The sequence below is a fragment of the Marmota flaviventris genome, chromosome 18 (assembly GCF_047511675.1).
Source record: "Marmota flaviventris isolate mMarFla1 chromosome 18, mMarFla1.hap1, whole genome shotgun sequence".
Lineage (NCBI taxonomy): Eukaryota > Metazoa > Chordata > Mammalia > Rodentia > Sciuridae > Marmota > Marmota flaviventris.
In genome coordinates, this window is record NC_092515.1 from 28,766,833 (window position 1) to 28,782,588 (window position 15,756).

The following is a 15,756-nucleotide window of genomic DNA, read 5'->3' on the forward strand; positions in this document are numbered from 1 at the left end:
ACCTTAAACATTTTTCTACTATTATTTTAGTAATATTTAAAGAAAGATATGAGTTAAAGATATCTGATGGTCATATTAAACATAAATCTACTCTTGCTTTTATATGTAAATATCTCTTGCATTCCAGCATCTACATAGATATTTTTTAATTTTTTAAGAAACACATGGACTATACCCAAAAGACCTAAAAACAGCATACTACAAGGACACAGCCACATCAATGTTTATAGCAGCACAATTCACAATAGCTAGACTGTGGAACCAACCTAGATTCCCTTCAATGGATGAATGGATTAAAAAAATGTGGCATGTATACACAATGGAGTATTACTCAGCACTTAAAAAATAACAAGATCATGGCATTTGCAGGGAAATGGATGGCATTAGAGCAGATTATGCTAAGTGAAGTTAGCCAATGCCTAAAAAACAAATCCCGAATGTCTTCTCTGATATAAGGGGGGTGACTCAAAATGGGGTAGGGAGGAAGAGCATGAGAAGAAGATTACCTCTAGATAGTGAAGAGACGTGGGAGGAAAAGGGAGGGAGAAGGGGAATTGCACGGAAGATGGAAGGAGACCCTCATCGTTATACAGAATACATGTATGACGAAGTGAGAAAAAAGAAAAAAAAATGTGTGTCCCATTAGATTGGGTAGAGAGAAGTGATGGGAGGGGAGGGGAGGGGAAGGGGGGAAAGGAAGGACAGCAGAATAAAATAGATTTTATTATTGCCATATGTATATACGTGACTGCATGACCAATGTGATTCTGCAACCTGTACACTCAGAAAAATGAGAAATTATACCCCATCTGATTCAAATGGATGATATCTCAAGATCATTGTACTGTCATGTGTAACTAATTAAAACAAATAAAAAAAGAAACACATGGAATTATGCTTTAAAAATTAGACAATTTTGATGAAAATATAAGATTTGAATAAATGATAGGCAAGTAGAAAATAACATCATTCAGACCCTCAAAATATTTCTGCAGTGACTTATATGCAATGTCTGTCTTGCATTTAATTTACCAGGTAAATTAGGAGAGAAGCTCAAACAATAAAGAGCAAAGAGGAAAGACTATGGAAATGGAATTACATTTGGTTCAGATATTGGTGTTATTAGAAGTAGACTTTAAAATAACTATGATTAATATGTTTAAGAAATTAGATAACAAGTTGGAGAATTTTACTAGAGATGCAAAAACTATAAAAAAAGAAATTCTAAATGAAAAATTTAAAGTGCTGATATTGAAAATTCATTGAAACAGTGTGGTACTTGCCTTCTATAACTGATAACACTGTATATATTTAAGTAAACTTCATTTAAAGTAGTTCTTGCTTATAGAAAAGTGTGTGCATAGAACATAATAGTATGGATTGAAGAATATAAGAGTTTCCCGTCATATTCTAGACACTAATATCTGGAGCTGTAGTAGAACAACTTGACTTCCTACGAATCAGTGACACAGAGAAGTAAGTCCCTTTTTGTTATTTAGATTTTGTTTCTTGTGATTACATTAGAAAGCAGGAATTTAAAGACACTTTCTTTTAATTTCCAGGCTTCCAGAATTTAAGAGTTTTGAGGAATTACAATTTCCCAAACATTCAAAAGTCAAACGACAAAGCAGCACCCCCGATAGCCCTGAACTGAAGCAACAACCAGACGTTACCATTACTGAATGGAAGAACAAATCCACCCATGATATTCTTCAAAAATTGAATGTGAGAAAGATGCAATTCCCTCATGGCCCTAAGTGAGGTTGCTACAGCAGGAATTTTCAGAATCAGGCTCTGTGTCTTTTTGTCCTCTCAGAAGGTAGTAATTAATCTGGAAGTGGATAGCTGGTCTGCACCCAGGGCAAACATGAAAGGTTGTTCTTTTGATACAAAATTGGCATAGATTATTTTAAATGAGAGTGCAAATGAATAGGACCATCTTGGATATGAAAGTATTGTGAGTCATTAATTTAAGTCAGAGATAGTTGCTTCTGGGTCCTCCAGATATTTTTGTCAGTGCCCTTCCTCTTCCTTTCCCATCCCCATCTTAACAATCCTGCCCCAATGTTTAGGTCTACTGCTTGCTTTAAATCTATCCTGTCACTAAGGAAAATAGTTCTCTGATTGCATCCATTTCAATATTTTAGCAACTTAATATTTTATCTTTCCACATTTTTATTAGGATAGGTAGGGATAGGGTGTAGGACTTATTGAAAGAATCGAAATTCTACTGGTAGAACTGTAAACATTGATATCTTATTTGGAGCATACTAGTGTGAGCATGTAGACAACATGTAAATCTTTCCAGACATCATCAGTTCTTATTATTGATCTATGTTATATAGATCCACTTAAGCATGAATACAACAGTGATAAAACTCATAGCACACTGCCCTAATATATGATCAGCACTCTTAATGTCTCATCCTACTAAGCATCTCTTAACAATAGGTTGATAGCAACCTATTCTCCCATTTATGAATAAGTGAAGTCAAGAAGAGAATGGTTAAATGCCTTGGCCAAATCTCAGAGTATGGCAGAATCAGTATAAATCTCATACACAAATATTTTCTCTACATTGTTTATTTCTTGAAATTTTTTATTATTAAATTCTGCTACATCAGGAAACTCGGTTGTCTACCCTCTATCTCCAAAGTATCTAATATAAATAGTTGTATTATATCATCTTATGCTTGGTATATCAGTGACAATTTATCTTTCCTGAATTCCATAACAGGGTACGTCCTCTCTGCATCATGTAATTCTGTTATTAGTTGCCCACTGTGGTAACACTTGTATTTATTTCATTCTAGTTTCTCACACTGATTTATATTTTTAGGATTGTAGTTGTCTAGCTAGCCAAACCATCCTGCTGGGTATACTGCTCAAAAGAGAAGGCCCCAACTTCATCACAAAGGAAGGTAAGAGTCCGTGTATTGGAAACATTTTAAATAACAGGACACCTATCAGATATGATAGGTGTTTTGAACACCTATCAGATATGGATAAAAATATCCACTAAAAGTTATTTGGTCCTCCATTAAGCTTTTTTCCCTCCTTTAAAAGGAATATGTGCATTCATACCCCCAGAGTGGAATATACTGTTCAATGTATGAATTCCTAAATGGCTTTCATGCAATGATGCTTGACTGTTTCTCTGATTGAACAGTATTGGAGCCTGGGTTCTGCCTGTGACTGTTAACCTCTGATGATGCCATAGTTATTTATTGATAGTTTTTGTTTCCAGTTTTATTTCCTATAATTTTTTAAGAATATTATTGAATAGTTTATGTCTATAACAATTAGCTCCTTCATGGTCTGCAGCAGCCATTTGGAATGGAACATAGCATATAATAGGATTGCACTCAGAAGATGTGTAAAAAGAATAAATCATTTCTAGGGCTGCAGTTGTGGCTCAGTGGTAATGCGCTTGCCTAGCATGCATGAGGCACTGGGTTCGATTCTCAGCACCACATACAAATAAATAAAATAAAGGTCCATCAACAACTAAAAAATATATATTAAAAAAAAAAGAATAAATCATTTCTAATCACATCTACATGCACTCTGCATTAAGGACAAAATCCAGTTATCCTAGTAGTCCACATTCCTATGTTGGGTCATTACTGTAAGGAATCCTTGAGTTCTATATTCTGGTCTGCTTTGCTCATTTTATAGTGTAGAATGATCAGAATATATTTCAAGTACATAATGTCCAGCTACTCAAAAAATTTTGGTTCATCTGGAAATACTCTTTATTCAGAAGTACATGTTGATTTGAGTTAGAATGGAAAATTGGGTTAGTATCCTAAAGAGCAATGTAATTAATAATATTTATGGTTTTAGTAATGAACTAAGCATAATTTTTTATTCAAATGACGTCTATTTAGTTTTTGCATTATGGTAGCTAAAAGATAAACTTCTTGAATATTATTAAGCAAAATTCTTCATGTTTCTAATTAGTCCTAAAACTATAAGCAAAATCTTAATTGGATTGAGGACAATCAATGACATCTGAACTTTAGCTAAAAAACAAAAAGGTAGGATTTTTAAAAATCAAACTTTTTTTTAGGAACCTAGAATTCAGAGTGATCATTATTGTAGTGCTTTTAAATAAATTTATATAAAATAATTGATAATGAAAATGCTGAGGGAATTCTTTTTAAACCATTTATTGTAAAGTTGGAAATAGTATTCATCTTTTACTTAGAAACTTGAAAGACTCTAAATGTTTTAAATCTGTAAATTTAAAATGATATATTAAAAATCACAAATATCTACAGAATCTGAAAATAATTTTATCTAATTTGTTACAAAGCTATTAAAATATTAAAAATCTTGTTCTTTACCCTTATTTCCTTTTTGGTGTTGTCACATTGTTTCTTTGCTAATGAAACCTCTCATAAGGTCAGACCACATTTAATTATGGCCAAATAATGAAGCCCAGTGGTGTGTTTGAGCTCTACTGTATATTGGAAAGATCATAGCCCCATACACTTAACAAGGCCTCAGTTAACTTTCATTAAACAAATAAATAAAGAGTTATTACATTAAGAGTCTATAGTAAGGTTTAATGCAATGCCAATCAAAATCCCAACGGCATTTCTTGTAGAAATAGAGAAAGCAATCATGAAATTCATATGGAAAAATAAAAGACCCAGAATAGCAAAAACAATGCTAAGCAGGAAATGTGAATCAGGCGGTATAGCGATACCAGACTTCAAACTATATTACAGAGCAATAGTAACAAAAACAGCATGGTACTGGTACCAAAACAGGCGGGTGGACCAATGGTACAGAATAGAGGACACAGAAACCAATCCACAAAACTACAACTATCTTATATTTGATAAAGGGTCTAAAAGCATGCAATGGAGGAAGGATAGCATCTTCAACAAATGGTGCTGGGAAAACTGGAAATCCATATGCAACAAAATGAAACTGAATCCCTTTCTCTCGCCATGCACAAAAGTTAATTCAAAATGGATCAAGGAGCTTGATATCAAATCAGAGACGCGCCGTCTGATAGAAGAAAAAGTTGGCTACGATCTACAGTCGGTGGGGTCGGGCTCCAAATTCCTCAATAGGACACCCATAGCACAAAAGTTAATAACTAGAATCAACAAATGGGACTTACTCAAACTAAAAAGTTTTTTCTCAGCAAAAGATACAATAAGAGAGGTAAATAGAGAGCCTACATCCTGGGAACAAATCTTTACTCCTCACACTTCAGATAGAGCCCTAATATCCAGAGTATACAAAGAGCTCAAAAAATTAGACAATAAGAGAACAAACAACCCAATCAACAAATGGGCCAAGGACCTGAACAGACACTTCTCAGAGGAGGACATACAGTCAATCAACAAGTACATGAAAAAATGCTCACCATCTCTAGCAGTCAGAGAAATGCAAATCAAAACCACCCTAAGATACCATCTCACTCCAGTTAGATTGGCAGCCATTATGAAGTCAAACAACAACAAGTGCTGGCGAGGATGTGGGGAAAAGGGTACACTTGTACATTGCTGGTGGGACTGCAAATTGGTGCAGCCAATTTGGAAAGCAGTATGGAGATTTCTTGGAAAGCTGGGAATGGAGCCACCATTTGACCCAGCTATTCCCCTTCTCGGTCTATTCCCTAAAGACCTAAAAAGAGCATGCTACAGGGACACTGCTACATCGATGTTCATAGCAGCACAATTCACAATAGCTAGACTGTGGAACCAACCTAGATGCCCTTCAATGGATGAATGGATAAAAAAAATGTGGCATTTATACACAATGGAGTATTACTCTGCATTAAAAAATGACAAAATCATAGAATTTACAGGGAAATGGATGGCATTAGAGCAGATTATGCTAAGTGAAGCTAGCCAATCCCTAAAAAACAAATGTCAAATGTCTTCTTTGATATAAGGAGAGTAACTAAGAACAGAGTAGGGTCGAAGAGCATGAGAAGAAGATTAACATTAAACAGGGATGAGAGGTGGGAGGGAAAGGGAGAGAGAAGGGAAAATGCATGGAAATGGAAGGAGACCCTCAGAGTTATACAAAAGTACATACAAGAGGAAGTGAGGGGAAGGGGAAAAATAATACAAGGGGGACAAACGAATGTCAGTAGAGGGGGCAGAGAGAGAAGAGGGGAGGGGAGGGGAGGGGAGGGGAGGGGGGATAGTAGAGGATAGGAAAGACAGCAGAATACAACAGACACTAGTATGGCAATATGTAAATCAATGGATGTGTAACTGATGTGATTCTGCAATCTGTATATGGGGTAAAAATGGGAGCTCATAACCCACTTGAATCAAATTGTGAAATATGATATATCAAGAACTATGTAATGTTTTGAACAGCCAACAATAAAAAATTTAAAAAAAAAAAAAAAAAGAGTCTATAGTAGGGCTGGAATTGTAGCTCAGTAGTAGAGTGTTTGCCTGACATGCATGAGGCACTGGGTTTGATCCTCAGTATCACATAAAAATAAACAAACAAAATAAAAGTATTGTGTTCATCTTCAACTAAAAACAAAACAAAAAAGTCTATGGTATTTGTTCAATTTCCTACTTCATTATAGCTTTTTATTTTCTGCAGTAAATTAAAATAGTATTTGCATCTGTTTAAAGCTTAGATTACATATTAATTAAGAAAACAGTAAGAATTCAAGAAATAAAATACCAAAATTGTTTACTCAGACTAAATAGTAACAAGTGCTAGGGACATTTACACTCTACTTGTCAAATAGTTCAGACCATTAATGGGTGGATTATCAACTCTAGAGGAACAAAATGAAAAATTTGAGTCATTTGTTAAAGGGGAATAAATGTTATGTCTTTAATTAAAAGCTTTCTTCATCAAAGACTCTATTATCCAATGTCTAGGTACCGTTTCTGATCACATTGAGAGACTCTATAGAAGAGCTGGCAGCAAAAAGCTTTGGTTTGTATTAGTGTCCCTGTCATTGTGAGTTTTTGTGGGTTTTTTTTTGTGTGTGTGTGTGTGTGTATGTTGTCATATTCAGTAGCTTTAAGATAATGGATCAATCTTAAAGATATTCACCCTAATTTTTACCTTTAAACTCTGAGGTTATGACACCATGACTATCTACTTTCTAAGGATGTGCCTACATTTCATTGCAGCGTGACTATCCCAATATTTTTCTAAAAAAGAAAATGTCTGAGAATAAAAACCTCCATAGGGATTCAACCTGGAGAGTATTTCCTGGGATGACATCCTAATGACTCTTTCCTACTCTATACCTCCTCTGTCTCAGCAAAGTACTTTAGTTTTTGTTTTTCAAAAACTTATAGAAAGCCACAAAGAGAGACCAATGGCTCATTTACTTACAATTAATTATAAATAAGGTACTTAAAAGACAGTTCTCTTTATCACTTAAGTCGAATAAATCCCAGTGATTATAGTTGCTTCATGAAAAATAACCAATTTGTTCTACAGAGGTAGTCACTTCTTGGGGATTAAAAAAAAAATTAGGTAAATTTAGATAAAGTTGTTTAAATTCACAATGGGAAAGATATGCTTACATTATGACCCTTTGCATTTTGATGCAGTTCTAATCATCTTATTAGCAGAACTTAACAAACATTGAGTGTGTGTGTGTACATTTTTGTCAAATAACTCATTTAATTTTTTATAAGTGTCAAGCCTCATGTTTCTAATCTCTAATATAAGGGGGCTCTACCAAATAACCTATGTATAGAACTTCAACTCTTATTTTTATAGTATATATCATTTCTACTCAGAAGAAATAATGGAGTAATCCTGTGATTAAATCTCAAATTCTCAGTACAGTAAGTCATGCAAGCCAATAAGTATTGCTTTTTAGCCAGTAAATTTCAAATATGATCTATATTCTTATTTTTGGCTAAGCAAACCTATTCTTGTTTACGTATTATGCTTGTATTCTAGGTTAAATCATTAACTAGCAAACATTTAGAATGATGAATGTTATGTTTAAAAGAACAAACTCCTGGAAGTTTTATTTATTCTATTTTCCCTTTTATGGCTTTCCACTGACACACCCAGGTTGGCGGTACGCTACGGGGCTGCATTTACCCAGAAATTTTCTTCCTCTATAGCCCCACACATTACTACTTTTCTGGTACATGGGAAACAGGTAACATGCACAGAATCTGGAAGCTCAAGCTGCTTGAAACGTGTGGGCTTATTTGCAGTCTACAGTTTAAACGTGTCTTTTGGTCTTATGGTGTGTGGATGAAAGCTTCTCTAAAAGTAGGAAATGTTTGTTTTACTAACTATCAGTTTTTGACTTAATTTTCTACTACTCCTATTTATGTTGAAATTAAGAAATATAAATGCTTTTTATAGGCCAGTTTCTGCGGATATCCTGAATTTTTTTTTTAAAATTGTAGTTAATTTCAAACCTACATTTTTATTTCCTTTTCTCCATCTGAACATTCCACATGAATTTTTACTTTGAGTGGGAAAATGTCTTATGTATTGCATGTGCTGTACTTTAAAAAAAAAAAATCTGTTCTCCCTATGTTCTAAGACTTTTTCAGGAATGTAAAAATAGCAGTGTGAATTCCTTTCCCCAACATTCTGGCTTTATCAAGAAAAAAAGTGCTGGTATTTCATTGTAGCACTTTCTAAAATTCAGTACTGAGTCCTCTGATCCAGGGATTGGGTTATGAGGTACAAAAAGAAACGAAGTGGTTATAGGAATAGGTCATATGTATCAGTGACAGACTTAATAGTGAATTTGTTAATGCAAAATCAGAATACCCTCTTAATTCTTTCCCATACTCCCTTCCTCCACCCCAATTAAAGGAATACTTAGGCTCCCTGTTCTTTTAAAATTGATAATGATACTGATAATGCCTTTGGTACAGCCTGGTGGCAGAGGTAAGGGTGAAGGATCATCCCTCCCTTATTCTGGATGATCCAATAGTCTGGAATGTTTCAGCTGTTAATTCTAATGTCTTGGGCTCACAGTGTTTCCTCCAAATACTTATGTGAGGACTCAACCATATATATTTTTATAAATCCCTAATCGAGGTCCCATTCATTCATCATTTTTTAGACTTGTGAACATCTGGCCTGCTCTCTTCTTTGCCCCCAGGTCGGTTGTACGTCGTGCAGCAAGTCTATTAAGTAAAGTAGTGGACAGCCTGGCCCCATCCATTACTAATGTTTTAGTTCAGGGCAAACAGGTAAGTATCTGCTTTTCAGACATTCACTCAGTCACAGTTACAAAGGTTTCTGGCACATCTCAGTGTCAAAGGCCTCTCACAAACAGATCAATAGTGCTCAGGCATTCCTTCAAAAGGCTCCTTCTCCAAGCAAAAACACGCACAATCTCAAAAACTCACAGTTGTTTTATGAACCATTCATTTTTCCTGCACACCTTAGAGCTGTAACTTTCAACTTCTATGTTGAGATCAATGCAGACGCTGACATAGAAAATGGAATAGTACTTATTGAAGTGCTCCAGACAGGTTTAGGATAAGCAGAGCAAAGGCAGTGGTTAGCAAAGGACACATTTCTCCTTCTACTTCACGTTAGCTCCTCCTGCCCCTTAGATCAGTGATGGTATTCAAGCAGAACCAGAGTTTTCATGACAGTGCTGCTCCCTAGATCCTTCACCCTCCAGGCCAACTTTGTTACCTTCTTGTCACAGAGCCATCTCCTGCTAGCAGTGATCCCTTCTCTCCTTTGTATTATCGTAACAGGCCTATGACACTTCCCACAACCTGTCCATAATCCCAATTCATTTGAATGTATGTCTCTTACCTCATTGTAGGCTTTGAGCCCCCCAGAAATCAAGGCCTAGATCTTGTCTAGTATATGTCCCAGTGTGCCTAGCATGGATCTGGCATAGAATAGATACTTGATAAATGTGGGAGTTTGTGCATGAAGATATGGAATGGCTTGTGACTGCTCATTTTTTGTTTCGTTTTCAGTAATCTCTAATTACCTTGCTGAATCATTCTTTGATTAGAATGAAAATCTATTTGCTTGTTTTCTCTTTAGAAATATATGTGCTTTATTGTGTTTTCCTGATAGCTAACCTAGGGATATAATATGCTTTAGGAATATGAAATGCTATAACCCTCTTTAGTAGAAACAACCCATTGACCATATTGCAAGATTCTTAATTAAGATTAAAATTATTTTATACTGATATCCAGCTTTTAGAATATTAGAATAATAAGCTGTTTTACTTCTTCCTGTGATTTTAAGTAACAATTTTAATTTAATAACAATTAAAAATAATAGTATTAATTTTAAAACTTCTGAGAAAAAGTTGAGTTTCTTTTCACATATGTTGTTTTCTCTGTGCTTGCCAAATTTATTCAAGAGACTTTTATACCCATTTATCAGTAGACCAAGATACGGGAAGTAGCTTATCCAGTGCCTTACCTTGCCAGAAGCCTCACCTCCAGCCAAAGCATTATATTTTTGCCCTGGACCATTTCACCTGTGAAAGAAAATTAAGCAGTCTTTGGGAAACTATTTTTCCTTGATTTGGGGTCTCTATAGTATATCTGAAAATAGAGTTACTTCCACTACATATGAGCATTCATAAGGTTTTGGAAGATTTTTGAGATAACTGGTACCTGACACTAGGAGGAGAGGTGGGTTTGGGTTGGTCATGTCCATTGTATATAATATCCAGAGGGGAGTTGCAGCCTGTGTCCTGAAACCTGAGAAGTTTCAGAGCCTGCCCTGAGGCTATGAGTGGACCATTGCCCCACAGACCATTAAGTCTCCCAGGGATATAGTCATTTTTAGAACTGGGTAAGCATGGAAGGACAGCAGCTCAGCTTCATGACCAGGTGCCTGAAGTCCATTTATTGATTGCCTCATAAACCTTTACAAAAAAGAAATGAAAATGGAGCAAAGTTTGTATTAGCTCATTTATGAAATTCTACCCTGAAAACTGAAGTTTGTTTCTACAAAGCACTTGTAGATCACCTCAAGCTCTGTGGAATGAAATAGTGATTTAGTCATTATTGCTTCCAGAGGCAATGATACACCTTCTGTTTTCTTCTTTGCACAGTGACATTTTAATAAATCATACTCAGACTAACTGGTTAATATCACTATGGTATGATAAAGTACTTCTTGGATTTCACTCCATTACAATATTGGGGCCAAAACCCCATGTTTACTTTCTCCCCTGATCTCTGACAACACAAGGGCTTTGATATGCTCTTCTTTTTCCTGCCTCTTATAATTGTGCACTGTACACAGAAGAAAGAAAGCACTGGTGAGGAGGAAGAAAGGCTGCGGACTCCTTTGGGAAGCAGAATGCAGAGGAGTGAAGGAAACTGGAATATTCTTTTTCCCGCTTCAGCAGCACTTTCTGCTTTGAGTTTTCTTTGCCATTTCCCTTTGTGCTTTTTCCTTTCCCAGACTTGTGGGCAGTGTCATTCATTCACTTCCATAGGTGAGAGATCTCTCACCATGGATCTTCACCCTCATTAGGTACCTAGCATTATGCCAGATAAAGTGAGGGCTACACAAGAACTGTATGACCTCACACCTGCCTTTGAAAAGGTCACAGTGTTGTTAAAGAGCAAAAGGTTCTGCCTGAGAAACTGGAAAAGTATATTTCTCAAATACTAAATTATGTAGACTGTGCAGTAAAATAAAACTATTCAACATACTCCAGTTTTCTCTGGGGAATTTCTAATACAAAAGTTGTTTCAAATAATTTTATCTTAAGAGTTATTTATATCCACTCACCTTCATTCCCCTGAGACCCTCACCTGCCCTTATATTTTAGACCAGACTGTGAACCATTATGAACTCTACTGGGAATCATGCTTTGAAAGCCATTTTAATAAATAGCAGGAACAGTTATTCTACCTAATTCCCTAGCTTGTATAGAGCAATTTCAGTCTGCCAGTCATCTGAGCCTTGAACTTTTTTCTGTTATCTTTTAGTATCTAGGAAATTTTTACAATAAAATTCTGCCACTTGTAGGTAACTCTGGGTGCCTTTGGGCATGAAGAAGAGGTTATCTCTAATCCTTTGTCGCCAAGAGTGATTAAGAACATCATCTATTATAAGTGTAATACCCACGATGAGAGGGAAGCCGTCATTCAGCAAGAACTGGTCATCCATATTGGCTGGATCATATCCAATAACCCTGAGTTATTCCGTGGAATGCTAAAAATTCGAATTGGGTGAGTAAAGCACTTTGCATTTGTATAAAGAGAATTATTCAAGGGGTCCTCTTAAAGACTTAGCCTTCCCACATGAAGTCATGTTCTAGGTATCTGGTAGGTATTTAGGGAAGTGCACTTTTGCCCTAAGCTGTGGAGGCAGTGTCTGGTGGTATGAAGAAATAATGCCAGGGGCCTAAAAGAATCATCATGTTTATTTATAATATATAAATAGTAAAATTTTGTCTATTTCCCAAATTAGATATAGTGAAGTAATTCTATTCTCTGGTAAAATCAAATTCCAAGGATTTCAATAGCTGCATCATGTAAAAACTAAGCACAATAATTGTAAAAATACCTATAATGGAGTTGGTAAGCCTTAAAGGAAAAATTATTTTTGGTAAAAGTGGGTGTCAGGAGGACACACTCAGATAAAAATGTGATCCTTTTAAGAATATTCTATATCTACTTTCTACTAAAATCTAATGCTTAATTTTTAATATCATAAGCTTAGAAAATAAATTGATAGTAAGAGTCTGACTTAATCATGAATATTGTAAGGCAATAACTAAGCTATGGAACCAACCTAGGTGCCCTTCAACAGATGTATGTATAAAGAAATGTGGTATATATATACACAATGGAATATTGCTCAACCATAAAGAAGAATGAAAGTATGGCATTGTCAGTAAATATGGAACTGTAGACTATCATGCTAAGTGAAATAAGCCAATCCCCAAAATCCAAAGGCCAAATCTTCTAATATGTGGATGCTAACCTACAATAAGAAGGTAGGGGGAAGAATAGAAGTTCATTGGATTAGACAAAGGAGAATGAAAGGAAGGGAGCGGGGAGACGGGAATAGGAAAGAGAGTAGAATACATGACTAGTGTAGCTCCACATCACGTACAACCACAAGAAAAGTATACATACATACTCCATGTATGTATAATATATCAAAATACATTCTACTGTCATCTTAATTAAAAAAACAAATAAAAAATTTTCAAAAAAATGAGTTTTGTGAGGAAGGCTGATGTAAAGTCAACCAGGCTCTGTTTTCAGCAGATCTAAATTCAAGTCCTGACTGCCATTTATCAACTCTGTATCCTTGGATAAATGGCCAAACCTCTCTAGTCTCACTTTCATACCAGCTTCACTGTTTTATGTGAGAATGAAATGAGATAATATGTTTCATAAAGCCTTTATGAGTTTGTCGTATGTTTTATGACATAAAGTATTATGTTAATGTGTCCTAATTGTAGTAGAGTCAGATGACATCTGAGCATATAAATAACCTAACATATGGCCAATTGGAGGAGGGAAGTTTTCCAAAAAAATGTTTGAAAAGAATATATATTTCCTGTTTATTGTGTCCAAATATATATATGAATGTGAATATGTGTACATAGCTTGTTAACTATATAATTGCATTGTTAGTATCTTATTTCTGTTCTACTTAATCCATGATTGCTGATAAAAAGTCTTCATAATTTCTCATTACTCTTGAGAATATATTCCTGAGTTTCTATCTAGAATCTTTATCAGCTTTGCTTTATATATTTTAAAATTTTATTTTTGTACATGTTACTTCGTTGCTTTTAATAACATATCCTCTTTTGTATCATTTGTTGCTTTTCAACAGTTTAAAATTTCAAACATCTACAAAAATATATAGACATATAATAAAGCCATGTATGTCCATAATATTACCCAGCTTCTATCTACCCCACCCAAACCCCCTTTTAAATTCTTTAAGGCAGATTCATCTTATCATCTAATATATAAATCCTTTAGTTTGTAAAAGATATAGACTTTTTCTAAATAAAACCATGATGCATAAAAAATAACAGCTGCATTATAATTTGACATTTGTCGAATATCACTGCCTGCTTTTTTTAACTGTCATTATTAGCTTGTTATACTATCTTCCATCTCTCTACATTCATTGTTCTTTTATAATTTTGTGTGTATGTAGCTATATGTGTATGTATATATTTATTTATGCTCAACATTTATGCTGTTTTTTTTTGTATTAGTGCACTTAATAATGGATTCCATCTTGACATTCATAAATGCATATAAGATAGTTTTCTCCATTTCAATCTATAGTACTTCCTCTTTCTTTCCCCCTCCTTTATTCCCCAGAACCCCTTCCTCTACTCTGTTGTTCTTTCTTCCATATTTATTTTTGAGATAGTCTGAGTGTCTTTTTTATAATGAAAAACATAAAATTTACCATTTTTAAGTGTACTGTTCAGTAGTGGTAATGCATATTTTTATCTTTTAATAGAAATATATATTTGACATTTATGTCATTTTTTAAATGTATTTACTTGTTTTGCATTTTATTTTGTTTTCTATTTACCATGATTTCTTGTTACTTTCTTCCTTTTCTGTTTATTGTTGTTGGATTGATTTATCTTTCATTTCTTAATTTTAGTTTTACATGTGAATATGAAGCACTTTCTGAAAGATTATTACCCATTTTTTTCCTTCAGAATTACATATAAAATCTCCTTGCTTATTTAGCAATATCTACATATCTCTTGATTCATTAATTTTTATCCTAGGAATTTACAGTAATACACAAATAATAAAGACATATTTTATAGCAGTCTTAATTTCAGCACTTTTTGAAAAAATGAAACATTAGGAACAACCTAGGACTTCATCAGTAGGAAAGAATTTAAATAAATTATTATAGCCATATAGTAAAATGAGATGCAGCAATTTCAAGGAATAAGATAAAGTTCTACATGCTGCATTTATAAATGACCAAGACAGATTAAATGAAAAGATAAGTTGCAGATGTATTATTTAAATTCTTTAAAAAGAACAATAATAATTCTATTATACATATATGTGTAAAGTGTATATGTGGAAAAATATCTAAAAAATGTATATCAAATAAATGTCAGTTATTTTCTTTAGGAGATTCCTACTGTTATATTTTTTGGTATTATTTAAATTATTTTTCGTTAGCTTATTATTTTTAAACTATTTGCCTGACTTCAACTGTAGTATTTTTTACATGAATTTCTCATTCTTTGTCTCCTCTTTGATTAAAAATAAATTACTATATCTGCATAGACCCTAACATTCATTTTTATCCCCTAAAATTGTTTCTTTCAAACATTTAGAGGTATTTCAACTGTAAGAATTTGGAATCAGGGACTGGGGATGTGGCTCAAGCCGTAGGGCACTCGCCTGGCATGCACAAGGCGCTGGGTTCGATCCTCAGCACCACATACAAATAAAATAAAGATGCTGTGTCCACCGAAAACTAAAAAATAAATATTAAAATATTCTCTCTCTCTCTCTCTCTCTAATCATAACCTGATTTGTTCAGTCTGTCTGCCCTAATATTTTCAACTCCAACATCTGACAACATATGAGGATACAGATATGTGTCTCTCATTTGAGTTGACTCTAAATGAGAAGAAATATGATTCTTTATCTCTGTGCAGGGTATGAAAGTACTCTGTTATCATAGACTCAGGAATTTCTCCAAGATAGATAGAGAAGTATAGGTTATAACTTTTCCAAAGCATAATAAATGTTCTAATCAAGAGTCTCTTCAAATGACAGCCATCCTTGCAAAAGT

The 15,756-nt window shown here is 34.4% G+C and overlaps 1 protein-coding gene across 4 annotated transcripts in view; it reads left to right on the forward strand.

Annotated features, from left to right (window-relative positions):
- Phkb (phosphorylase kinase regulatory subunit beta) overlaps positions 1–15,756 on the forward strand; it is a 233,980-nt gene that overhangs the window by 190,663 nt on the left and 27,561 nt on the right. For 3 of the 4 annotated variants that reach the window (XM_071604776.1, XM_027939134.2, XM_071604778.1), the window contains 6 exons: positions 1,415–1,476; positions 1,563–1,725; positions 2,840–2,921; positions 6,879–6,936; positions 9,098–9,188; positions 11,968–12,170. In XM_071604776.1, the coding sequence (XP_071460877.1) occupies positions 1,415–1,476; positions 1,563–1,725; positions 2,840–2,921; positions 6,879–6,936; positions 9,098–9,188; positions 11,968–12,170 (659 nt within the window). Of the gene's footprint in view, positions 1–1,414; positions 1,477–1,562; positions 1,726–2,839; positions 2,922–6,878; positions 6,937–8,040; positions 8,132–9,097; positions 9,189–11,967; positions 12,171–15,756 lie in introns of all 4 variants that reach the window. The other variant, XM_071604779.1, reaches the window with a different exon arrangement.